Source organism: Leuciscus leuciscus, assembly GCF_965113295.1.
Source record: "Leuciscus leuciscus genome assembly, chromosome: 3".
NCBI classification, from domain to species: Eukaryota; Metazoa; Chordata; class Actinopteri; order Cypriniformes; family Leuciscidae; genus Leuciscus; species Leuciscus leuciscus.
In genome coordinates, this window is record NC_138727.1 from 25845094 (window position 1) to 25872567 (window position 27474).

A 27474-nucleotide genomic window follows, 5' to 3' on the forward strand; every position below is an offset into this window, starting at 1 on the left:
ATCACAGTGTAAAACGTGTCATTTCCTGTTGTCTTGAGGCCAGGACTTTAATAAAACATGTGAAGTTTGGAGCAGATCGGACACTGTATGTCCGAGTTACAACAACTTCCTGTTTCATAGCAAAACGCGTGCAAAGTTTCGTGAGTGGGCAATATGTAAATATAGGAGGACTATGTTAAAATAATTTGTATTTGCCACACTTCCTGCTACCAGCAGGTGGCGCTGTTACTATAACAGAATATGAGCATGGTCATGTGTTCAGGACAGGACTCTTATCAAACACGTGAAGTTTGTGGCAGATTGTACATTGTATGCCTGAGTTACTGCAGGCTGTTTGTGGTTGCCTAGCAACATCGGGAACCTCAAGCAACATTAAAGGGGTGGTTCGGGATTTTTGACATCGGACCTCATTTTTAAGTCAGCCTGGTTGTTATTCATCAGTGGAGAAATTTTTTTTTTTTAATTATCCAGTCCTTATATTTGGATAGTTAGCCGATGCTAGGCTAGCGCGAGTCAATGGTAGATGTGTTAGCCAGCCATTAAAAAAGTGGGTAAAACGGTTTTTAATGGCTGGCTAACACATCTACCATTGACTCGCGCTAGCCTAGCATCGGCTAACTATCAAAATATAAGGACTGGATAATTAAAACTGATGAATAACAACCAGGCTGACTTAAAAATGAGGTCCGATGTCAAAAATCCCGAACCACCCCTTTAATATTGAACTGATGATGCATATATCACCCAAAGGCTGAAATTGGGTGTGAACATCTACATTTGTCAGGCCGCCGAGGACACGCCCTTTGATGAAAACTCAAGATCTTCACAATTTAATGTCGCAAAGGCCTTAAGATTACACTCACCAAATTTGAAGAGGATCAGATCAAAACTGTAGGAGGAATTCGTTAAAGTATAAGGCCGGAAAATGGCAAAAACTGCACAAAAATTGGAGAGGAAATTCAAAATGGCAGACTTCCTGTTGTGTTTAGGGCTATACTCCAAGAGGCTTTTTAGTAGGTTGTAAGAATTGAGAAATTAGGAGATGCCGCACAGCCTGGTTGAAGAGCGACCAGACCCTGACAGGACAAAGGACTCTCTGGAAATTAACATTTGAACTCCTCCTCGTGCACTATTGAGATGAAAGTCTCACCTCAGAGTCATCCTAATCTACATCTCTTTCCCTCAACCCCCTCTCCTTCTCCCCCAATGCGAAGATCACCAAGGACTCGCCCAAGAATATATGGCTTAATGTGAATGATTAACAGAGTATTATACATATTTAGTATCATTTGAAATGTCTCATTGCAACTGGTACAAATGTCTCATTTCCAAATAAGTAAAACAAAAGGTAATAAGGTTTTTAAGAGTTTAGGGATAACTGACACACAAAGGAAGGTGGTCTCTTGACAAATGGTCTCCTACCTCCCCAAAAGGTGTAACCTCTGAATGCAAATTGCCATTGTTAAAAGATGTTTCCAAGTGAAAGAGGTCCTGACTATATAATGAAATGCAGCAGGGGATTCGGGGCCTTTCTGTACCTCAGAATAGCCTGTGAGGCTGAGACTGAGACCTCTCAGCCTCATGTATATCTTAATGTTAGGTTTGCATCTTCTCTCTATTCCAGAGCATTTCATGTTTTGTATCGATTATCTTTGAATTGATTATGAAATTTGCATGATACATTTACCTGACATAATAAATTGTTACATTTGATTATTCTAACTGACTTTGACATTATTTTCATTAAAGAGTTAAAAGGAATAGTCAAACATTCGCTCATAATTAATGATCCACAGGTATCATTAAAACCTTTTCATATAAGGAGTCAGATGAAATAACGAGAGAATACATATTCAAATGTATTGCATTTAATCAAAAAATACTTTGCCTCGAGAAAAGATAGTAACACGTTATGCCTCGATTGGGCCGATCGAGCGTGAGCCTTACAAGGTATTGGGTCATTACATGTATGTACCGAATTTCGTCCACGTACGTGAAACGTTGCGCCAGGGGCAATTCGTCGAAATATTGTAGGGGGCACTTTTGAGCCATTTTGCCCCACCCAATTCTGAAAGCCAAATCACATGTAAATGTTCACCACTTCTGACGCATGTGCAAAGTTTCGTGAGTTTTCGAGCATGTTTAGGCCCTCAAAAAAGTGATTAACTTTGGAGAAGAAGAAGCGGAATAATAATAATAATAATAAACGGAGCAATTCCAATAGGGTCCTCTCACCATCGGTGCTCGGGCCCTAATAATAATCCTAAAGAAAACAATAGGCTTTCTTCCAAAGGCTTCGTCGCCCTTTCAGGGCTTGGGCCCTAAAAATAACAAATAATCCTAATGAAAACAATAGGGCTCTTCGCCTTTCCAGGGCTTGGACCCTAATAATAATTAACCCTTCGGAAAACAATAGGGCCTAAATGGTTTAACATGCTCTAAATGGTTGCTAGGGTGTGGCTTTATAGCTTCACAATGATCCTTAGAGACTGATTGGATGTCTGAGTAAAATGAGCCCGCCTCCTTGTCTCTATGACACTGTGATCCAGAGCTACGTTCAATAAAAAATCCCTATGCAATCCCTACACCATTGTAAGTCAATGGGAAACTTTGGGATACTCCTGCCCCCCAGGGGTGCAACTTTTACCCCATTGTGAGGTATGTTCTTACAGAGACTGTCAGCCTCTTCAAATGTGGCAAATCACAAGTTTCTGTGAAATACTCGCTCTGAGCTATGACTCGCTCTGAGCTATGACAATGTTAAGTCTATGGGATTTTTCGGCCGCTTTTTCACCCCTGGGGCGAACACCGTACCCCTGATCGCTTATAAAAGTCATAGCACACCATTCCCGAATAATACGCACGATTTGTCTGTGACAAAAGCTGCGGGAGGAGTTACGCGCCAAACTTTCGGCGGAATAATAAGAATAACTAGAATGTAAATTTCCTGAAGAAAATGTGAGTGGGTGCTTGCAGTGGCAAAACTCGCCACGCGATTGCTAGGGTGCTGTATATGATTGCATACGAGCCAACAACCATGTCTGTATAATGTTGTGGAGTTGAAATAGGGCTTCTATATGTTGCAATATGGTTGCTAGGTGGCTCTAAATGGTTGCTAGGGTGTGAATACACAGTTACCATGGTGATATTTACAGACTGTTTCCCAACCGAAACAAAAAAGCCAACCCCCATCTCTATACGATGTTCTGATGCAGAGACATGGGTCTTGATAAACGGTTGCTAGGGTACTCTGTTTGGTTGCTATGGAGTTGCTTGGCAGCTGCCAATGATGAAATTCCAAAGGCTTCTTGTCAGTATGAATGATATAAACCAACTCCCATGCCTCTGTGACATTCAGAATGGAAGATATTCCTCTTTGGATTTTGGTTGCTATGGAGGGGCTAGGAAGTGTTGAGGTGATTCATGATTGGCAGTTTGCTGCCCCGAGTCAAATGAGACCCCCCTCATGTTTCTATAACAATTCAGTCCAGAGATATCCCTTTGATCTCTTTCAATGGAAGTCTATGGAACTTGTTGCTAAGGTGCTCTAAATGGTTGCTAGGGTGTGGCTTGATAGCTTCACAATGATCCTGAGAGACTGATTGGTCGTCTGAGTAAAATGAACCAGCCCCCTTGTCTCTATGACACTGTGATCCAGAGCTATGTTCAATACAAAATCCCTATGCACTTTACCATAGTAGGAAAAACGCATGCATTTCATGGGCCGTCCTACTCCATAGTAAGTCAATGGGAAATTTTGGGCAGCTCCTGCCCCCCAGGGGTGTAACTTTTACCCCATTGTGAGGTATGTTCTTACAGAGCCTGTCAGCCTCTTCAAATGTAGCAAATCACACGTTTCTGCGAAATCTTCGCTCATAGCTATGAGTGGTCAAAGTTTGTCGCAATGTTAAGTCTATGGGATTTTTCGGCCGCTTTTTCACCCCTGGGGCGAACACCGTACCCCTGATCGCTTATAAAAGTCATAGCACACCATTCCCAAATAATCTGCACGATTTGATGCCTCATTCATGGGTCTGTGACAAAAGCTGCGGGAGGAGTAGCGCGTCAACCTTTCGCCGGAATAATAAAGAAGAAAATAATAATAAGTATGAGAAATAACAATAGTGAGTGCCTTGCCTTTGGCAAGCACCCACTAACTAGAAAAAAAAAGTTTGTTGAGACAAACTAAGTTAGAAAGAGAAAAAAAGAGAAAGAAAGAAAGAAAGATAGATTAGTTAGAAAGAAAGAAAGATACGTTTAAAAGAAAGATTAGTTAGAAAGATAGATTAGAAAGAAAAAAGATTTAGAAAAAGTATTAGTTAGAAAGAAAGATTAGTTAGAAAGAAAGAACAATTAGTGAGAAAGATTAGTTAGAAAGAAAGAAAAAATTTGTTTGAAAGAAAGAAAGACAGAGAGACAGAAAGAAAGATTAGAAAGAAAGAAAGATAGTGAAAGAAAAAAGATAAATAGATTAGTTAGAAAGAAAGAAAGATTAGCTAGAAAGAAAGATTAGATAGATAGATAGATAGATAGATAGATAGATAGATAGATAAAGGTAGAAAGAAAAAGAGAAAGAAGGAAAGAAAGATAGATAGATTAGATAGAAAGAAAGAAAAATTTGTTAGAAAGAAAGATAGATAGATGAAAGAAAGAAAGAAAGAAAGAAAGAAAGAAAGAAAGATAGATTTAATAATAAATATTTTTATCTCAAGGTCTTTTTTATATTTTTATTAATCTAATTATTAAACTAATTATTTACCCCAGTGCCTTTATACCCTAAATATCTAAATAATTGAATTTATTGATCAAATTTAGAAATTAAAAATGAAATATGAAGCATACATTTAATAAGAATAAACTAGGGGATGCCCTGCAGATATTACAATATGCAGATTTAAATATATAATTGCCCCCCACCGTCGATTTGATTTGAGTGTGTGTGTGTGTGTGTGTGTGTGTGTGTGTGTGTGTGTGTGTGTGTGTGTGTGTGTGTGTGTGTGTGTGTGTGTGTGTGTGTGTGTGTGTGTGTGTGTAATAAAATAATTTAGTTCAGTTAGAGAACGGACACTACAATTAAAACCTGAATAAATCGTAAGCTGAACGAGAGTCACAGCAAAGATCAGCAAAAGGAGTCAAATTTCATTAATCACGAGAGTGAAGAGCTGACTGAAAAGATGATGACAGAATATTTTGTGTAAAAGCGCCTATTTAAGCGAGTCATTGTACTGTTTTGTTGTTGTGTTTTCCATGAAGAATAATTGGCTATTGAACTCATAATTCAAGCACTCGGCCCCGAAATGGCGCTAATTTTAAAGTGAAACTAAAAAGTGCACTTCCATAGGAATGAATTGAAAACGCTCTGCTCCACACCATTATCAATGTCCGTGCGAGTATTTTACTTTCACTTTTATATTAGCGATTTAAAAGCCCCCGCTGGTGTCACACATCGATTAACTGGTGGGAAAATATCCTCACAGTCACATACCTAATATATTTATATATAAATAAAATAGGTACCTAAATTTGAACACAAGAGGGCAGTATAGCCCTATGTATGACTTGATTATTTATTTGACTAAATAGTACTATTACTGTTTTTAAACGTATAAATAATTCTTAAAGAATAAAATGGGTTTAGTTCTGATATTTGTATAATTTTATATAGAAATAATGGGGTATAATAACATTTTTAGAAGATATGAGGCTTTTAGGGTTTCCTTTTTTTTACATGACTTTAATCCCTAGCCATAGCAAAACCATTTGAGATATTTAATATCCGTTCACAGTTTAGCCTCTTTAATATATTTTCATCATGTTGAAAAAGTTTGGTGTGAATAAAATAAACCACTTAGGAGGAGTATCTAAAAACTCAGAATCTGAAAAAAATCCACATTCAAACCAAAATATCTGACTTCGGAGTTTGGAGCTAATGACTGTAAATTAGAAAGTTTCCCAACCGAGTCTGGAGTCTGGAGGTTCCCAAACCGTTTGAGATATAAAAAATTTGCAGGCAATTTATCATCCTCAATGTCTTCAGTTCATGCACACTGAGTTTGGTGGCGATCGGATTAATTGCTTAGGATGAGTATTTCAAATTCCAGAGCATGCGTTTCCAAACAACCCTTTCAGGGCTTGGGCCCTGATAATAAAAATTCTAAAGAAAACAATAGGGCATTCGCCCTTTCAGGGCTTGGGCCCTAATAAATAAATAATCCTTAGGAAAACAATAGGGCCTTCGCACTTTCAGGACTTGGGCCCTAATAATAAATAATCCTTAGGAAAACAAAAGGGCCTTCGCCCTTTCAGGACTTGGGCCCTAAAAATAATCCTTAGGAAAACAATAGGGCATTCGCTCTTTCAGGGCTTGGGCCCTAATAATAATCCTTAGGAAAACAATAAGGCCTTCGCCCCATCAGGGCTTGGGCCCTAATAAGAATCCTAAGGAAACCAATAGGGCCTTCGCCCTTTCAGGGCTTGGGCCCTAATAATACAAATACCATATAAAACCAAGCAAACAAACACAACAAGTCATATTATATATATTTTTTTTAATTAACATATGAGAAGAACGTCTCGGTTACCAATGTAACCCTCGTTCCATGAAGGAGGGAACGGAGACTTAGTCGATCGTATAGCGACTGTATGGGATAATGCCTAGTGAGCTCGATCACTCAGATTACTCTTAAAATCAAGCCAACAAGCTTTGGCACTGGGAAAGCGTACCTTGAAGGAGAGGTCTACGCTGCGAAGCCACATCTACATGAGAGTAACATGTGGAAAACACATATGGACCAGGCACCTAAGCGGGTAGTACAACATATGGGATGTCATTGAGGTGGCTCCAGCCGCAGGGGGGGGGGGGGACACACACAACCAGTCAATGACGGCAGAGGTGACTCTGCCGAAGGAAGATACGAGCTTACCGTGGGAAGCATGCCGTAGAGAAATACACATACGGGATCACAACGTATGGGCCCCACCTAACACAAGTTTCACAAGCATACAAGTGATAGGACTAGTATCAGACGCTTCGCCACATCTACAACTGACAGGGGGCTCGGAGGAACTCAATAGGGTTCCGTAGAACTCACCAGAGTAAATTTACGCACTTATTCAGTCCAAGGAGGGGAATGGCGTAGCAAGCCAACACTTAACCCTCTGGAGTCTGAGCAATTTTTGGGGCCCTGGGGGTGTTCTGACATGCTCTGACATTTGTGCTTTTTTCAGTTGCTTATAAACATATTAATGGCAAAGGTGTAAAGGCATATTAATGGCAAAGGCACTCTATATAGTACAAAAAGGACTACAATAATATGTGAGCCACATGTATGTACATGTTTTCATTTTTGAGAGAATAATGTTTATGCGTGGTTATCGAAAAAACTAAAAATTAAAGTTTTTGAAATAAGGCCACAAAACACATACTAAATATGTGGCAATAAGACTTTTGACTAATGGATGTCGTCGCCTATAGTTTTTTCTTCAAAATTATGTGAAAATAGTCTTGCTTTATCGTTCACATAAAACCATACATTGATTTAAATTGATGTAAAACAGGTTTTGCTTGGAAAGCCAATATGCGAGGGGGGCGTGAACGAGGAGTGGTTTACACCTTAGAATACAATGTCCCACCCACTCTGCATAATGATGAGCCATTCACTCAGGTGTGACACTGACTGAGCCACAATGCAAGGACAAAAGATATATTTAGAAGAAGACTTATATTGACCATTTAAGATTTTGCTTACATCTATCTTGTAAATATGTTTTGCTATTTTATTAAAACGGTTACAATTACAACAATAATTACAATTTCAACAATATTTCAAGTGTACTCTTTCTTTGTAAAAAAAATGATTATAGGCCTACATTTTATCTATGTATTCATTAGTTTGAATATAGCCAACATTGGAACAGCTAACATCTTAGTTGATGACTTTATTTTTGACAAAAATTGTATTTTATATATAGAAATTGCTAAACAAAAGCTTATTTGATGTGGCAGTATATTCTACAGTAAAAACTGTACCCAAATCTAGTCAACAAAATGTTGTCTTTCATATTTCGTCTGACTGTAACGTTGTTTTCATGAAATATTAGGGCATATTGTTAATTTGCAGTTTAATACGTTGCTTATACAAATAGCCTACATTTTATTTCAACATTCAGTCGATTTTTTACTCATCTCAGTATAGCAATACAGTTTGCTAAAACATCATCATTCATTCACACACGCGATTTAAATTTAAACTGTCTTTGCCAGCTGTGGTAAACAGCGCGCATCTCTGCCGTTTATTCATTCATAAACAGAAACCCACGTGAAGAAATTCACGTGAGAAGGAAAAAACTTACTAGTACTCCTCAGCTCGCTCCTCGATATACCCGCACTTCTGAGGGACATTTTCCATTAGTATTATTCCTCACAGCGCTGCAAGACGGTGTAAACAAGTATCCTAATGATCTAAATAAACTTGTGTGTTTTCTCGAGCTGATGGGGGCGTTCACAGGATTGCCTCAGCCATTTGCGTTTGAATAGCGCGCGCTCTCCGTGGGCGGAGTCACATTACATCTGAATTAGCTGTAATGAGGTCGACTGGAATCGCTCTCTTTTAATACAGATTTCACAAGATGAGAATATTTGTTTTTTATATAAATTACTTCATTTAAAAGAAGAGAATTCAAGCTTCATGCCTGTGTGTCTGTATGCCTGTTTGACTGAGTATTCGCTGAGTTATTGTTCATTTTCGGACGCGTTTCAGAATGGACTTCACTGGCAGAGAGAAGGCAGAACTCGCTTCGTGTTTATTTTTCTTTATTTGGCAAAAAGCACAACACTTTGTTTTTATTGTGAGTATACACAAAAATAATACACATTTAACAGAATCGATTGATGTATGAAACTCCTATGGAAAATCAAAGTCAACAGAGTATTTATGAGTTTCTTTTACACTAATAAAAAAAAAGCGAGCTGGTATCGCCGGCGATACCGTAGACCTCAGGGGGTTAACTCAGGCTAAGTGAGGCTGACTTCAATGAAGGAGACTACTAAGCCGTGAGTTCAGTACACATTAGTGTAATGTCGCCCAGCCCCTAACACAATATCTGTTCAGCGAGGCACCCATGTCGACGCTTAGGAAAGAGCACACGCTCCAGATGGAGAGACTCTTAACCCAAGTGGACACGGTGCACCTTGGACTTCCACCAAGATGATGGCCACACATTCCCACGTGGGCCAACCATCGCACAGGGAACCGCCCTCCTTTCTCCTGATCCCCAAACAGACAAGTAGTTAGTCCGGTACCGAGACTCTGCATTCTGTTCTACCACCGCAGAGCGAGAGAAGCAGAGAAAAGTCAGGGCTGGGTCTGCCTCCTCCGAGGCAGCGCTCGCAGGCTCACTATCTATTCCCATTACAGGAGAGATAGGAGCCTTGGCATATATCCAGGCCAGGGTCCCCAGCAGGAGTAGCCCTGGCCCGAATCCAGGCACACTTTGTCAACTGAAATGATGCAAGTTCCCACCTTCTGAGGAGTAAAACACAATAGGAAAACTGTTACTTAACACAGGATTTTAACTCGCTACCTGACTACTCAGGGGACCGCTCCGAGTGCATGGCACTGGAGAAGTCTCAGAGAAGGTAAGAGCTATGCAAGATGGATGACCCCTTGCATTGTTCAGGAACCAGATGATCAAATTGTACCCTCCTCAGAAGCTGCACCGTGACGTGCCCATAAGAACATCGTCACCCAGAAAGTTGGAGCGGAAGCCGCACCCCACAATTCTAGTGCAGGAGGGAAGTGACAAAATGACCGAACATCTCAGGGGTTCTTATTTCTAAGAACGCCAACGAACCGGTTCTACTTCAGATCACAAGCAGGCCTGCAGTATGGAGGGTGCTCACGCAGAAGTATTAGTATCCAAAGCTCTTTCAGAGGTAGATACTGAACCACCACAACCAAGCTGCCGTTTAGGGCTCAGTGCTGGTGCCATCGATGCCCATCTCTGAGTGACTCAGAGGAAGTCAGAAGGCTCTCAAGGAATCTAGTTGGGCCGGAACGGGGCATACTTCTGACATAGCACGCTGACGTGCAAGAAAGCTCACCGGGGAATGCCCTTAGCGTGAACCCTGGCGTCAGTTCGTTCCGATACAACCACTATACCCAGTGAGTAGCGAAAAGATAGGGGAATACCCAAAGCAGCACGGATGACCCAGTGCAGCCCCAAGAATCCTCCCTACTGACACCTAGGGGGATGGGGTTTCCACTCTCTTATGACGTTTGCTATCATGAGGCCCTGAGGCGGCATGATTGAGCAGGCCAGAGTTCTACTGTGGAGAAGCGTACCCAGCTTCAGCCCCATCGGAGGTAGTGGCAGGCGAGTTTGGACCAGCGAGGAAGCCCTTGAATTATCCTCGCTGAAACTCTAGGCGAAAAAGACGCCAATGTAGTCTGACACGCCCAACTTAACTGACTCCATGCCCGTTATACATGGCCCCTGCGCTCATGTCCACAGATCTGGTCTAGAGTCACTGACTCGAAAACCTAGACCTGTACACGGCTAAGGGTTTGGTAGCACACCACGTGAGTGTGCTACTCTGCCACAGCCACTAGCAAATCTGGTCATAAAATCAATGTTGAAGCGGTCAACACATGGAGGAAACCATCCAGGATGGCTGCGTCTCACACATGGCCTGGGAGCCTCTGAAATTAATCAGTGGGACCCTTTCTCACCCCAACACTGACCGGACATGTCCCCTGAGGAACATGTAAACCAAGTTCACCTCCAGACTAAGAAAGGTTCCTCTCTGTTTAGGAAAGGAACCCCTCTCAGATGACCTGCGAACCCCATTGGCTATGCAGCACTCGTAGGGTAAGGACCCGTACCGAGACCTCCACCCCAGACACCAGGAACGGGTGGCCCATGTCTCGCGGAAGAGTGGAGCCCAAAGTGCTGATCCAGCAGGTCCTTCGTTGCAACCACTGAAGGACCACAGTTTTACCTGCTGTGTGAAAACTGAAAACCTTTTTATCTTCCAAAAAAGGCCCGAACAGTAAACACAGATCCCAATGAACTCACCGTAACCCAAGTATTACAGAAAGGGATCCCATAGAGACCCGTTTCCATATCGGCTGGAGGAATGGCCTCACCGCAACCCTCACCAGTGAGAAGCGATGACCACGCTCGTCACGGTACTACCTGCACACATAGTGACACAGGCAGCACCGGACCGAACGTGTGCCAGACGAACTGAATCGCCTTAGCAGAGTCAAAAATACACGAACCAATCGAGATGATCAGGAACACTTTTCAGCGCTACAACTGACCACCCCAAAAGGCTCAGCGTACCAGACCTACTCAGAATGAGGCAACGGTTCGGAGGCAGAGACCTAGCTTCAGAGAGCCCGTAGGCGGCCAAAGACCAGGTCTGCCTCCTTAGTTAGCAGCAGAGTGCGTGAGAAGGCATGAGCGGGTCCTCGAACGCATTACTGCTAACTAATGAAGCTGAGTCTCTGGCATAAGGAAAAAAGCTGAAATAGCCAGGAACACCTCACGGCGCTACACCGGTGAATCAACAGAATTCCAGATACCATCAACCAAAACTTCCGTAAACAGGGACTCCACTCGGAAGGCCCGTAGGCAGCCCGAGACTGAATCATGTGTACATGTAAGGGCACTTACCCGTTTCCCTCATTTCAGAGGATCTCAAAATAGCGTGAGACGCCCAACCGATACCGAATCGCCATAATGAGGGCTGGTGATACAGACGTGGCTGTTGGTGTCAGGCTCCTGGGTTGCACACCTACAGCTCACCTCTGCTAATGCTCAGGGATAAAGAAATTTGCTCCTTCTTTGAGGCCAGCTTTTACGGGGAGCCAGCGGCGGAACAGACATGCACAAACAAAGACTCCCCCCGGTCCTCCACCGAGGGGAGGGAGTGAACCGCCACCATTTCTAAGAACAAAATCCCATCCCTGGGCGGCCCACCTCACTAGCGCTTTTCCTTTGGCGGGGCGCTACGCCTGCGTCTGGATCCACGCTGAGCCCCGGGTGAAGGCTGCCGCACGTGCTCAGCGGGAGAAGAGGCGGACGCAGGGGGACGCCCTCGGCGACGGGAAGGCGGAGGATCTACCCCCGACGGCCGGGTAGAGGCAGCAGCAGGCCGTCGAGGAAGGATGTGCTGGATGGCCTCCGTCTGCTTCTGTAGCAGTTGGGCGAAGTTCTCCACCGCGTCGCCGAATAACCCAAGCTGGGAAATGGGGGAGTCCAGGAACCAAACCTTGTCCGCTTCCCTCATATCCGCCAGGTTGAGCCAGAGATGGCGCTCCTGGACCACCAAGGTGGACATCGCCAGACCGATCGCGCGAGCTGCAACCTTTGTACCCCGGAGGGCCAAATCGGGTGCGGAGCTCACCCATGAGCTCACGATCTGCACTACTTTCGTGCATGTCCATGAGTGCCTGGGCCTGGTGGACCTGAAGCAACGCCATGGCATTGCAGCGAAGATGCGGCCTGCCCACAGGCCTTGTAAGCTCTGCCCGCCAAAGCAGACGAGAACTTACAGGCCTTAGAGGGGAGACGAGGGTCTCCCTTCCAAGGAGGTAGCGGTCGCTGGACACAGTTGCATCGCAACAGACCGCTCCACTGGGGGGAATCGCCTCGTAACCCTCATCCGCACCTCCATCGAGGGTAGTGAGGGAGGAGGAGCTACCAAGCCTGTTTCTGGCAGAGAAAGGTGCCTTCCACGACCTAGTGAGCTCCTCATGCACTTCAGGAAAGAAAGGTACCGGAGCGGCGTGCTGAGAACCAGACCGGTCCGCTCCAAGAAACCAATCATCCAACCAAAACTGTTCGGGACGCGGTGGAGTATTCCACATGAGCCCGACCGCCTCGGCGGCCTTCTTGAGCATAGCCGTCATCTCAGGATCCAACATCGGCGTCGCCACCCTCCCGGAGGAGGGCAATGGCACAGAGTCTTCCTCCGTCAAATCAAGCTCCCCCTCTGATGCTGCGATGGACATCCCATCGTCCGGAGTCGCCCCAAAAGAAATGTCCAGTCGGTCCATCACAGAGGGGCCGGCGCATTCCTGCTGAGCTTCCCCCGGCTGCGATGCCTGAGAAACAGGAGGGATCCACGGGGCCACGCCGGGCGGATTACCCCTCACCGTAACTCTCAGATCACCTGTACCCTGCGGCATTCCAGGTTTCCCCTGGGAGGTTAACCCAGGGGGCGCTCTAGAACGGGGCAAAGGCACGGGGACTACACTTCCGTGTTTAACTGAAGCGAGTCTCGATCTTAGCACCGAGATGATCACATGAATCATCCACAAGAGCCGCTTCAGCATGCTGAATGCCCATTCTGAACTCTATCGGAGTTAGACAACACGTGTCAGGACCCACTCATTGTCGTAATCATACTTTAGATCTAATATTTTCTCATGGAATCAGTTGATGCCGTTGAAATTCTGCAACAGAGCGATGACATCACAGATCATTATCTAGTCTCATGTATACTTCATTTAGCCAAGGTTTCCATGCCGACTTTGTGTTACAAATATGGTAGAACTATCAATTCTAACATAAATAATAATTTATGTTCACTTTATAATCACTTTCATCTCCTCAGCATCCCAGATAGCTTAGAAGAACTCGATGTTGCAACAGAAACTATTGACTCTCTTTACCAGCACTTCAGACACAGTTGCTCCTTTGCGCTTAAAGAAGATTAAAGAAAATAGTCCATCGCCGTGGTACAAAGAGCACACTCGGGCCCTGAAGAGAGCATCCAGAATACTGGAGCGCAACTGGAAGAAAACTTGAAGCCCAAAAAAGTGCATCCATCCATTATAAAAGTAATCCATATGGCTCCGGGAGTTAACCCTCTGGAGTCTGAGCGGTTTTCTGGGCCCTGGAGGTGTTCTGACATGCTCTGACATTAGTGCTTTTTTCAGTTATTTATAAACATGTTAATGGCAAAGGTGTAAATTCACTCTATATAGCACAAACAGGGCTACCAAAATATGTGATCACCATGCATGTATATTTTTTTTTTTTTAAGAGAATAATGTTTATGCGTGGTTATTGAAAAAAATAAAAATTAAAGTTGCTGAAATATGACCACAAAACTCATAATAAATATGTGTCAATAAGACTTTTGACTAATGGATGTTGTTCCTTCGAGTTCTGGCTTCAAACTTATGTGAAAATAGTCTTGCTTTATCGTTCACATAAAACTATACATTGATTTAAATTGATGTAAAACAGGTTTTGCTTGGAAAGCCAATATGCGAGGGGGGCGTGAACGAGGAGTGGTTTACACCTGAAAATACAATGTCCACCCACTCTGCATAATTATCCATTCATTCAGGTGTGACACTGACTGAGCCACAATGCAAGGACAAAAGATATATTTAGAAGAAGACTTATATTGACCATTTAAGATTTTGCTTACATCTATCTTGTAAATATGTTTTGCTATTTTATTAAAAAGGTTACAATTACAACAATAATTACAATTTCAACAATATTTCAAGTGTACTCTTTCTTTGTAAAAAAAATTATTATAGGCCTACATTTTATCTATGTATTCATTAGTTTTAATATAGCCAACATTGGAACAGCTAACATCTTAGTTGATGACTTTATTTTTGACAAAAATAGTATTTTATATATATAGAAATTGCTAAACAAAAGCTTATTTGATGTGGCAGTATATTCTACAGTAAAAACTGTACCCACATCTAGTCAACAAAATGTTGTCTTTCATATTTCGCCTGACTGTAACGTTGTTTTTATGAAATATTAGGGCATATAAATGTTAATTTGCAGTTTAATACGTTGCTTATACAAATAGCCTACATTTTATTTCAACATATTTCAGTCGATTTTTACTCATCTCAGTATAGCAATACAGTTTGCTAAAACATCATCATTCATTCACACACGCGATTTAAATTTAAACTGTCTTTTTGCGAGCTGTGGTAAACAGCGCGCATCTCTGCCGTTCATTCATTCACAAAACAGAAACGCGATTCACGGGAGAAGGAAAAAAACGTACTACAGTTTTCCTCAGCTCAGTCGGATCCTTGCTCCTCGATATACCCGCACTTCTGAGGGACATTTTCCATTATTATTATTCCTCACAGCGCTGCGAGACGGTGTAAACAAGTAATGATCTGAATAAACTTGTGTTTTCTCGAGCTGATATGGGGGCGTTCACAGGTTTGCGTGGATTGCCTCATTCATTTGTGTTTGAATAGCGCGCGCTCTCCGTAGGCGGAGTCACATTACATTTGAATGAGCTGTAATGAGCTCGACTGGAATCGCTCTCTTTTAATACAGATTTCACAAGATGAGAATATTTGTTTTTTATATAAATTACTTCATTTAAAAGAAGATAATTCAAGCTTCATGCCTGTGTGTCTGTATGCCTGTTTGACTGAGTATTCGCTGAGTTATTGTTCATTTTCGGACACGTTTCAGAATGGACTTCACTGGCAGAGAGAAGGCAGAACTCGCTTTGTGTTTATTTTTCTTTATTTGGCAAAAAGCACAACACTTTGTTTTTATTGTGAGTATACACAAAAATAATACACATTTAACAGAATCGATTGATGTATGAAACTCCTATGGAAAATCAAAGTCAACAGAGTATTTATGAGTTTCTTTTACACTGATAAAAAAAAAGCGAGCTGGTATCGCCGGCGATACAGCCGACCTCAGGGGGTTAATTAAGGCCTTCTGAAGTGAAGCCATGCGTTTGTGTAAGGAAAATACCCATATTTAAAACTTAAAATTTTTTTTTTTTTTTTTTTAAATCCATAATCACCCGCTTCTGACAGACGGCCGTACGCATCGATTTACGGTGGAAGACTACCCCTGACCTGACGCACAACATAATGACGAATGCGGAAGCTCAGAGGAAAGAGTAAAACAAAACACCGGTCACAAATTTGCCATTTTGAAGAAAAATTTCAGAGTATTTCTTTATAATAGAAGAGGAGATTCAGTTTGTTGCACATCTTCAGTTTGTTGTTAAACCTCGAGAGGCGTCTCAGCTTACGATAGTCCTACATCCTCCGTCATACATGCGTACGGTTGTCTGGCAGAAGCTAGTTATTTTAGATTATAAAGTTATATTTATGGTATGGGCTTCAAATTTTTTTCCAGCCATTCATTTCCATTATAAGGCTTGGAAGATCCAGGACATTCCTTAATATAACTCCGATTGTATTAGTCTGAAAGAAGAATGTCGTGTACACCTAGGATGACTTGAGGGTGAGTAAATCATGGGCTAATTTTCCTTTTTGTGTGAAATAACCCTTTAAAAACTGCTAGATCTGCTTATTTTCATCCCTCCTAGAAGAAAACAAACACAACCCAAGGTATTTATTTGAAACAGTGGCTAAATTAACGAGAAATAAAGCTTCAACCCCAGACGTTTCCAAACAGCACAGCAGTAATGACTTTATGAACTTACTTCCTTACAAGATTGATAATACTAGAGAGAAAATTATAACTATGCAACCGACAACTACAGTATCACAACAGAGATTACAGAGAGTACATTGAAGTCTCCTGGAGGACAATTTTTATTCATTCATTGCTATAGGAGAGGAAGAATTGTCTAAACTTGTTAAATCATCCAAATCAGCAACATAAATGTTAGACCCTATACCAGGGGTCGGCAAATAAGTTTAGCATCGGGCCAAAAAAACTATTTCGCCACTAGATGGTGGACCAGAACATTGTCAAAGGATAATTTAAGAAATTAATTGAAAAAATGCAACTAGAATTCCCTGTTACAGACTGTTGATAGTGTATTTTGTAACTGGTAGTGAGCTGTTACTCTGTGTTAAATCCTGTAGAAGGACAGTCATTGACAAAAAGCCACATATGTGTGGCGGTGTCCGGGTTTTACACTGGATAAATTAACAAAGCAGTATTGACACGGTGACCTGGCAAGTATCTTCATTCACCAACTTGCAACACAGTTACCTTGCTAAAACACACATATATGTGGGAGATGCAGAATGGATAAAAACTCAAAAAATAAAAGAGGATTTGAATAAGCCCATTAATGGCATGTTTGAGTCATGCTCTTAACGAAAAATGTTTTATTTCCTCTTCCCATATTGTGAATAATAAATTTGTATCATTTTAATTTGCTTGTACACAATGGAGTCTAACTTATTGTAATAATTATTTGAAGTAGCCTACTTTTACAATAAAAATTATTCCTTGGCATCCTCACATACTAAACTGCATTTTTTTTTTTTTTTTTTTTTTTTTGCGTGCTGGAGATAAGCTATTATGTCGTGTGCAGAGTGATGTTAACATTTAAGCAAGCTGGTGAGAGAAAATGGCACCATCAAAGAGTCTAAAGAGGAAAGTTGACAGCGAAAATGGGAAATAGAAAGAAGAATGGAAAAAACAACTATAGATTCATCCTACCTAGTTTTGTGAATGCAAAGCCGGTGTGTCTCATCTGCAAAGAAGCGATCCACAGACTCCTTTGAATGTCTTTCAGAACTTCTCAAATTAAAAGCTCTCAATTCATCTCAAAATAAAACATTGCTTCAAAAACTTTCTCGTACTTTTATTTTGAAGGCAAAATCACTAAAGACGAAGTGATTGTGAGTAACTGTTGCTCTCATGACAGATCTATTTCAGAACCAGCCGCTATCAAAATAATCTGGCTGCGGGCGCGGGCCAGATATTATTGCTGGCTGGCCCGTGGGCCGCCTGTTGCCGACCATTGCCCTATAGCTAAGCTATTAAAAGAGATGCTTCCAGAGGTCATAGATCCTCTTCTTAAAGGGTAACCAAACCCTAAAACTTTTTTTAGTTAATGATTTGTAAGACTGGGGCTTTATTAGTGCTGTTCATTGATTTGAGTACATTTTTTGACATTTGGGTATAAAGTGTTTTAATTCTACAATATATAGTGTAAAAACATCTGAGTGCTGCCCTCTTCAGGTTGAATGGTGGTTACTGCAGTTTGATTTTTCTATTGGAAGCTGTGGTCCCACGTAAGCATGCACCAGCTCACCAAGCCCTTGGTACGAGCTCACCATGCCCTTGGCATAGGCTCAGCTCCTGGTATAAAAAAATCTTGTTCCATCAAAACCACTGTAGCGAGTCAGGAGTTGGAATTGCGAGTATTGAAAACGATCAGGATAGCGTATATTAGCATCTAGTTAGCATAATATTTATATAGTCATTTAGCTTCACCAAACAGCTCGCGCTGAAAAGCGACGCAGTGCCAAACGCTGCTCCTCCTGTATGGACTCCACCACTGGACACTCGTTACATCATAAGAAGAATGGCATCTACGCTAATTTTAGTGTGTTTGTTTATCCCGAGGTTTTTCCGCAGCCTGCCGGATCCAGGCCGTATCCAGATCTGACGAAGGACCTTCACCTGGACCCGATGACAACGCAGTGCTGAAGTGTCAACTAGTATCTCCCCTCTTTCCCACTCTACAGATAAAGCGTTGTCGGGATAATTTCGGTTTCGCATATCTACCCCGAAGTGATCAAATTCTGTATCAAAATTTTAAGGTCAGACAAGTAGTTAAGGCTTGGTTTGTAGAGAATTACAAACCTGCGCACATATATTCAAATGCGCATAACTATAGAATGAATTATTGATGCGCACGTGAGCGTCATCAGCGTTTCTCACAGGTTCGAGTTTAAAGTCTGTGTAGATAGAACGATGTCGTCTTAGCGGCCTCTAATTTAATAACTAATGATCCTTGCGACGGAAGTGAATCAATCAAAACTAACTTTAGCTGGAAAATATCTTTATTTAAGAACCGCTATAAAGCCAAAAGAATCTCTGTTACCTTAAATTATCTGTTTGTTACTGTAAATCTGCTTTGAAACAATCTACATTGTTAAAAGCGCTATATAAATGAGGATAACTTGACTTGACTGCAGCGCCATCTTGATGTGAGTGAGCATATATTTTTAATCACAATTTATGTTCCTTCCTATTAGGCTAAAGTTAACCCTCTGGGGTCGACAAACTCGCCAGCGCGTTTTGCTGGATTTTTTCACATAGCAGCACAATAGACTAAAAATACTAATTTATGTCATACAGACTTAAGAAATATGGAAAAATAAACTGTAAAATGTGTACTTTTTTATGTTTTCACTTAAAATCTAAACAAAACATTGTGCTTTTGTAAAATAAAGAAAATAAACAGGGTATGCTTTCTGCCTCTCATCTCCGTGAACTTTTTTTCTGGAGCAGGTCTCTAAACTTAAACAAAGCTCAGCGAATACTAGTCACACAGGCATAAGCAATATATCTTTATAAACATTTAAGTCTCTGCTATTAAATTATCTAATTCAAAACGAAAACAATTATTATCTGTTTATGTAATCTGTATGAAAAGATAGAGATGTCAGTTGTTCTCATGGCAACTCATTGTAAGTAAGTAAGTAAGCTTTATTTCTATAGCACCTTTCACAGACAGAAAGCCACAAAGTGCTTCACAACAGAAATTTACATCAGAATATACACATAATATAAAAAGGCCAAGACAATACAAGATCATATCAACCCAAAAGTAGCTCATTAGAAGCTTGAACAAATAGATGAGTCTTTAGTTTGCACTTGAAGGTATCAACAGAGTCAATAGAGCGCAAAGAGGGCGGAAGATCATTCCAAAGCCTAGAAGCAACAGCCTGAAAGGATCGGTCACCTCTAGTACGAAAACGAGTGCGTGGAACCTTCAGCAGATTCAGATCCACATACCTCAGAGCCCGCACAGGGGTGTAGGGCTGGATCAGATCACTGATGTAAGAAGGAGCCTGACCATGCAAGGCTCTAAAAACTAGAACCAGAATTTTAAACTTGATCCTATAGGACACTAGCAGCCAATGCAGTTATTTTAGAATAGGGGATATGTGAGTCCTCCTATTAGTACGGGTCAGAATTATGGCAGCAGAGTTTTGCACTAATTGCAGTCGAGAGAGCTCCTTCTTGTTCAGACATGAAAATAAACTATTACAATAGTCTAAACGCGAAGACACAAAAGCATGAATGATAAGCTCCAAATCATTTCGTGAGACCATATTTCTAAGTTTAGATATTTTCCTTAATTGAAAGAAGCAATTCCTCGTCAGCTGCTTACAGTGCTGCATTAATGACATGTCTTTGTCCAAGATAACTCCCAAGTTTCTAAGACTTGGTTTAGCAGACTGGCCTAAGTCACCCAAGTACTGCTTAATCCCTGGAATTGAAACATCAGGGGCAATAACCAGTGTTTCTGTTTTGTCTGCATTGAGCTGCAGAGAGTTATCACTTAGCCATTTTTTTATTTCGACGAGACACAGGAGCAAGGAATTTAGCTTCCAGATCTCAGACGGCTTAAAGGAGCAGAAAAGTTGGATATCATCAGCGAATAGGTGGAAAGAAACATCACTAAACCTTTGTATGATCTTTCCCAAAGGGATCAAATACAACAAAAATAAAACAGGACCCAAAACGGAACCTTAAGGCTCTCCACACACCAAATCCGCAGACTCAGACCTTATTTGGTTAGCTGTAACACTGAAGCTACGCCCAGATAAATATGAGGAGAACCACTGTAGAACTGACCCTGACAGTCCAATTTGATCCCTCAGTCTTCTCAGCAAAACCTGATGGTCAACGGTGTCAAAGGCTGAAGACAGATCCAAAATAACTAGAACAGTGTGTTTTCCAGAATCAGCAGACATCATAATGTCATTTGACACTTTCAGTAAGGCCGTTTCAGTAGAGTGTTGTTTACGGAAACCGGACTGAAATGACTCATGGATATTACTTTTGTCCAGGAAAAATGTAAACTGTTCACAGACCACCTTCTCAAGGATCTTGGACAGGAACGGGAGCTTAGAAATAGGCCTAAAACTATTGAAATCCGTCGGGTCGAAACCTGCTTTTTTTAGTAAGGGCTCCACTATGGCATGCTTAAAAGCATTGGGAAACACACCAGTAGACAAAGAGAGGTTAACCATTTTGGTAACACAAGGGCCAATTACCTCAAACACTTTTTGGAAGAGCCTATAAGGAAGGACATCAGATGAACAAGAAGATGGCCTCATCTTGGTCACCAGTTCCGAAATATCAACAAACGTCACAGTCCTAAATGAGGACCACATGCTGTAGACAGGCTCAAAAACAGCAGGGGTACCACACGGCAGGGGCGGGATTTTATCCTTAATCATCTTAATTTTGTTGATGAAAAATCCCAAGAAGGCGTTGCTGTCTGCTTCACAAAAAACAGGGGTAACTGGAGCAGCAGGACATACAAGTGCATTGATCGTGTCAAACAACACTTTGGATTTTTTTGATTCAATGTTACCAGTTGACGGAAATAGTCAGATCTGGCATTTTCAACCATCACATTGTAGGACGACACAAGATCCCTGAGATAGAGCCTGTGCACCTCAAGACTAGTGGATTTCCACAGGCGTTCAGTCTTTAGACACAGTCTCTTAAGACTTAGGATATCTTCATTTGTCCAAGGGCACACTTTTTTCTGAGTAGACAAGTTAGATTTAACAGGAGCCACCTGATCCAGAATTGTTACACAGTGATTATTAAAACAGTGAATGAAATCATTCACATCGAGGCAATCCATGACTAAAATAGGATCAAATATATCAGAAAATGTATCTGCAGTATTAGCAGTGATAACACGCCTCTAAGACCTAACTGCTGAAGGCTTTGGCTCAGGACTGAAGTGCAGATCAAACAGAACAATACTATGATTACTCATATGGACATCATTTACAGATACATTTAAAATGTCTAGGCCAAGCGTAAAAACTAAATCTAAAATATGGCCTTTTTGGTGAGTGGGCTCAGAAACATGCTGCTCAAAATTAAAAGCTTCAGTCAATGTTAACAATTCCATTGCGGGGCAAGATTAGCTGTCATCAACATGAAGGTTAAAATCCCCAAGTATTAAAACAGATTCCAACTTTATTATAGAGGACAAGAAGTCACTAAAATCCTTTAGAAAGACAGCAGCAGGGCCAGTAGGATGGTAGACCAACATGCAGTAGAAAGGGGATCCCACCTTGACCATCTGCAATTCAAAAGAAGAGAATTCTTGGGACTGGATCACATTGCATTTGAGGACATCCCTGTGCACAATAGCCAGACCACCACCACGGCGACAAGGGGGGGGCTTCCCAACAGCAGAGCAGCCAGCTGGTCAGAGCTCATTTAAATGAATAAACTCTTCCTCTCTTTGCCATGTCTCCGAAAAACACATGATATCCAGGCTTTCTCTTGAGAAAAGATCGTTCAATGAATGAGATTTATTCGCAATTGAACGAGCATTCAACAGGCCAACGTGGATTTTAGATGATGTCACGAAGGCAGTGTCCATATTGCGCAGCGGGATTTGTCGAAAGCACGTCCAGCGGTCACGTGGTCTCCAGCCGGTCCATGCGGGAAAAGCCGGCACGAACACGGAAGTAGATGGTGGTGACGAAAACCCCTGACCACAACTCGTGGACACGCCGTCGCACACATCGAGGAGAGGAATCCGGCGCAGGCACAGAGCGCGGTCCCCGCGGCCGAAGACAACGGAGCCCCTGCGTGCTACGGCACGCCTTCGCCTGACCTGGACACCGGACTGTAAGCCTCTTCTCCTGGATCTCCTACGGACCCTGCCCGGTGCCCGACACAGCAGCAAGTAGTCAGGTGAGTCGGGATCGACTGCAAAAGGAGGAGGAAACGCCTGTTTGTACCTGTCGTGTTTATCAAACAGGCCCTCCATCGATTCTTTGATGCGACACAAAGAGTCCCGATCATAAGTCCATAAAGCCAAGACGCATCCATTTGTTATCTGGGCTGAAATGATCACATATATTGAAAAAATGACCATTAATAATCTACACAGCAGGAGACGAGCCGCGGCTCCGCCAGTTACAGGCAGGGCCGTCGCTAGTGGGGTGAAAGGTGGTGACAATTATAGGGGCCCCCACTGCCCAGAGGGCCCCACAAAATCCAGCAGTTATACTATATAGGCCCCTGTTGTATGAATAATTCTAATATTTAAATTAGTTGTATGCATTGGATTTAAATGAAAACCACAAAAACATGAAATTTGGTTAAATATTTTTTCCAAATATTCTCTTACCTCCCTATGAATGGTTTAGTCCGATCTAAAGTATTTATTAATTATTCGGTCAGTGACAAACATCAGATGGACCCAATAAAATTGTAAGTCCCACCCCAGCTCGTGAAAAGAACCAATCAGAGTTGAAGCGGCAGTACCTGAAGTTAACGCGGTGAACTTGGTGGAAGAGCAGAAGACTGACTGAAAAATGTCGGGGAAAGAAAACATAAATTAGGGTACCAAAAACGCAATGAAAAGAATGAGAGGGAGGCCAGGAGAGTTGTTGTATCCCAGTCGATCAAGACATTCTTAAAGACAGGTTGTATTGTTATTTCTCTGGGAATAAGAAAACTACCGTCCACAGCCTGTCGGGTAGGCTGTTGTCACTCTTCATTATCGATGCGCACCACAGTCGACCGAATGATTACGTGTTCAAAATCCCTGTCTTTTTACACCAGGGATTCCTGGTACGCGAGCTACCACCAGGGGGTGCGCGAGAGGAAAAATGTAATGGCGGTCTGTTTTTTTAAGTGGGATTTTTCCACACAATAAAAAAAACATGAACAGTAAACATTTCCTTTGTAAATTCCTTTTCCTTTTATTTTAAATAAAAAAAAAAACTATAATTTATTAGTTTTTGATAAAACAAATACATATGAAATGCACAACGACACACCTAAAGTCGCTCACGCACTCATATGAGACGCGCGCGCGCACACACAAACTCTCCACGCACATACTTATATGAAACGCGAGCACACACACACAAACTCGAGTCGCGCACATACACATGCTCAATGTGACCCGAGCACACACACAAACTCTCCGCGCACATACTCATATATGGCGATAAAACAAAGCTTTGTTGCGTTATTTTTTTGAAGTGGGGATTGGGGGTGCGCCAACCCGGTTGGGACATAGAAGGGGGCGCGCAGGAAAAAAAGTTTGGGAACCGCTGTTTTACACTATTGTAAATAGAGTTAAAAAATTGACACGAGTCACAACGTATTGCATTATGCACCTAACCTGCTGGCTGATGATTCATTTATTACATCAATAAAACACGAATACACACTGCACTTGAATGAATACATTTTAGCTTTATTTAATAATATTATCTTTATTAAAAATTAAGACAATACATTACTTTATTTGTCAAATTTGACTGAATTCTTGTCAATTTATAAATGTTTACTTTTTGATTTATGAATTATAAAAGACTGTTTTCCTGATGGGGAAAAAAACAACATTATTTTGCTTTTACTTTTTTAAAATTGGTTTTATTATTATTTAATAATTTCTTTTTATTAGTTGTAATTTTTATATAAATTTAACTTTTAAAATAAAGGTTTTACAACAACATCACATTCTTCTGTTATGTGTGGGCCTCCATGCTCATCCATTGTACAGTATATGATATTGGTGGAGGGTGGTGGGGGCCACATCAATATTTTTTCAGGGGGCCCCGAATCCTCTAGCTACGGCCCTGGTTACAGGCGCCACAGTCGCCATCTTGGTGCAACATGTCAACCATTGTCTGCTAATGTGAACATGCCTACAGAGAGCATGCGCTATTGAAACGCGGGTCTCAGGTGCACGCCCCCCGCTCAGCCCCGCCCTCGGTTCATCCCCTCTATCTCCGCTGGGCACTGCCCACTTTTCCAGCATTTTTCAAATATTGCCAGTGGGTGGAGTCAGGCTCTGACCAGGGGCTGAGTTACCCTTTAATATCATTAATTAATCTTTGTCATTAGGATATGTACCAAAAACATTTAAGCTGGCTATTATTAAACTGCTGGTTAAAAAAAACGCAACTTGATCCTACAGAATTAGTCAATTACAGGCCGATTTCGAATCTACCTTTTCTGTCAAAGATACTTGAAAAGGCAGTCTCCTCACAACTATGTTCCTTTTTAGAAAGAAATGGTATCTGCAAGGATTTCCAGTTAGGATTTAGACCGTACCATAATACTGAGACTGCTCTCATTAGAGTCACAAATTATTTGCTCTTATCATTCAATCCTGGTTGTATCTCTCAATTAGTGTTACTCGACCTTAGTGCTGCATTTGATACATCAACCACAACATTCTTTTGAATAGACTCGAAAATGATGTTGGCATTAGTGGAATTGCATTGGCATGGTTCAAATCATACTTATCTGACCTAGTGGAATTGCAGCATTAGCATGGTTTAAATACTTATCTGACCTTTATCAGTTTGTAGCAGTAAATGACAGAGGAATGTCTTATCGATTACAAGTTCAGTATGGAGTATCACAAGGCTCAATACTATGACCGTTACTGTTCACTCTGTACATGCTAACCTTGGGAGATATCATTAGGAAGCATGAGATTAGTTTTCACTGTTATGCCGATGATACTCAGCTCTATATCTCTTCGCGTCCCGACGAAACTTGCCAATTCTAGAAATTAACCGAATGCTGATATAAAAAAACGGATGACTAGTAATTTCCTTCTACTTAATTCATAAAAAAACAAAAACAGATTCTAATTATTGGACAAAAAACTCCATCATGTAATAACCTAGAATACTAGCTGCTCTGTCAAGTCTTCGTCGTCAGTTAGGAACCTGGGTGTGCTCTTTGATACCAATCTTTCATTTGAAAATCACGTTTCTAGTATCTGTAAAAACACATTCTTCCATCTTAAAAATATATCTAAATTACGTCATATTCTCAATGACAAATGCGGAACAATTAGTTCATGCGTTCATGACATCAAGGTTAGATTGTTGTAATGCTATTATGGGTGGTTGCCCTGCACGCTTAATAAATAAACTACAGCTGGTCCAAAATGCAGCAGCTAGAGTTCTTACCAGAACCAGGAAGTATGACCATATTAGTCCAGTTCTATCAACACTGCATTGGCTCCCTATTAAATATCGTATACATTTTTAAATATTGTTGATTACTTACAAAGCACTAAATGGTTTAGCTCCCCAGTACTTGAGCGAGCTCTTAATGCATTATAGTGCTTCATGTCTATTGCGATCTCAAAATTCCGGCCAGTTGATAATACCTAGAATATCAAGATCGACTGCTGGTGGTAGATCATTTTCCTATTTAGCACCAAAACTTTGGAACAGTCTTCCTAACATTGTCCGGGAAGCAGACACACTCAAGTTCAAATCTAGACTAAAAAACACTTATCTTTGGCCTAGCATACACATTACATATTATAGACCTCTATAATTCAATGTTAGGCTGCATAGATTAGGTCAGCCGGAACCGAGAACACTTCCCATAAATCCTAATGTACTTGGTACATCATAAGAAGGATGGTGTCATCGCAAATATTAGTCTCTCTGTTTATCCCGAGGTTTACCGCAGTCCGCCAGATCCAGGCCGTATCCAGATCTGATGAAGGACCTGCGCCTGGACACGACGACAAAGCAGTCCTGAAGTGTCAACTAGTCTCTTCCCTGTGAAGGCCTCCTTCCCTTCACCTCTGTACAGATAAAACGTTGTCAAGATGATTCCAGTTGACATGGATACGTGGAAGCAACAAAAAATTATGTATTGTGAACTTTTAAGGCCAGACAAATAGTTTGTTGAGGGTTGATTTGTAAAGGACTACACACCTGCGCACATATATATTCAAACGCGCATACCTATGGACTGAACACGTGATGCGCATGTACGCGACGTCGCCGTTTTCGCGGGTTTGCGTTTTGCGCAAAGATAACTGATAATCGTTTGCAACTTGGAACCGGTTTCAGGGAGTGCGTTCTCGAGCCACCAGGCACTGTTTTGTGCGGATGGGCAGCCGGCGCGCGTTAAGGGTTTTCTGTTAGAACGGTGTCGTGTTAACGGCCCCTAGTTAATAACTAATGATCTTCGCAATGGAAGTGAATCTATCAATTAAAACTAACTTAGCTGGACAATAACTTTATCCTAGAGCTGCTATAAAGCCAAAACAATCTGCTACTGTAATTTCCCATTATCACTGTAAAGCTGCTTTGAAACAATCCATATTGTTAAAAGCGCTATATAAATGAAGGTGACTTGGCTTAAAAATATATCTAAATTACAACATATGCTCTCAATGACAAATGTTAGTTCATTCGTTCATGACATCAAGGATAGATTATTGTAATGCTCTTATGGGTGGTTGCCCTGTACGCATAATAAACAAACTACAGCTGGTTCAAAACACAGAGTTCTTAGCAGAACCAGGAAGTATGACCCGTTCTGTCAACACTGCATTGGCTCCCTATTAAATATCATATACATTTTAAAATATTGCTGATTACCAACAAAGCACTAAATGGTTTAGCTCCTCAGTACTTGAGCGAGCTCTTAATGCATTATAGTCCTTCACATCTATTGCAA

The 27474-nt window shown here is 41.5% G+C and overlaps 3 protein-coding genes across 5 annotated transcripts in view; 1 reads left to right on the forward strand and 2 right to left on the reverse strand.

Annotated features, from left to right (window-relative positions):
- Window positions 1-14328, forward strand: part of LOC309495615 (uncharacterized protein) — a 104728-nt gene extending 90400 nt beyond the window's left edge. Inside the window, exon 3 of one of the 2 annotated variants that reach the window (XR_014204725.1) lies at window positions 13887-14328. The gene's annotated coding sequence lies outside the window, so the exon portion shown is untranslated. Of the gene's footprint in view, window positions 1-7164; window positions 9004-13886 lie in introns of those variants that run through there. The other variant, XR_014204726.1, reaches the window with a different exon arrangement.
- The window catches only part of LOC309495590 (MSL complex subunit 3-like), a 520390-nt gene that overhangs the window by 337289 nt on the left and 155627 nt on the right, over window positions 1-27474 (reverse strand). The gene's annotated exons all lie outside the window — the stretch shown is intronic.
- On the reverse strand, window positions 10073-24856 carry LOC309495597 (uncharacterized protein). The gene is made up of 5 exons (XM_082165409.1): window positions 21524-24856; window positions 15716-21374; window positions 11868-13863; window positions 10578-11387; window positions 10073-10541 (listed from the first exon to the last, which is right to left on the reverse strand). Exon 3 carries the CDS (start codon window positions 13341-13343, stop codon window positions 12069-12071), a length of 1275 nt encoding a protein of 424 aa, XP_082021535.1. The 5' UTR covers window positions 13344-13863; window positions 15716-21374; window positions 21524-24856; the 3' UTR covers window positions 10073-10541; window positions 10578-11387; window positions 11868-12068.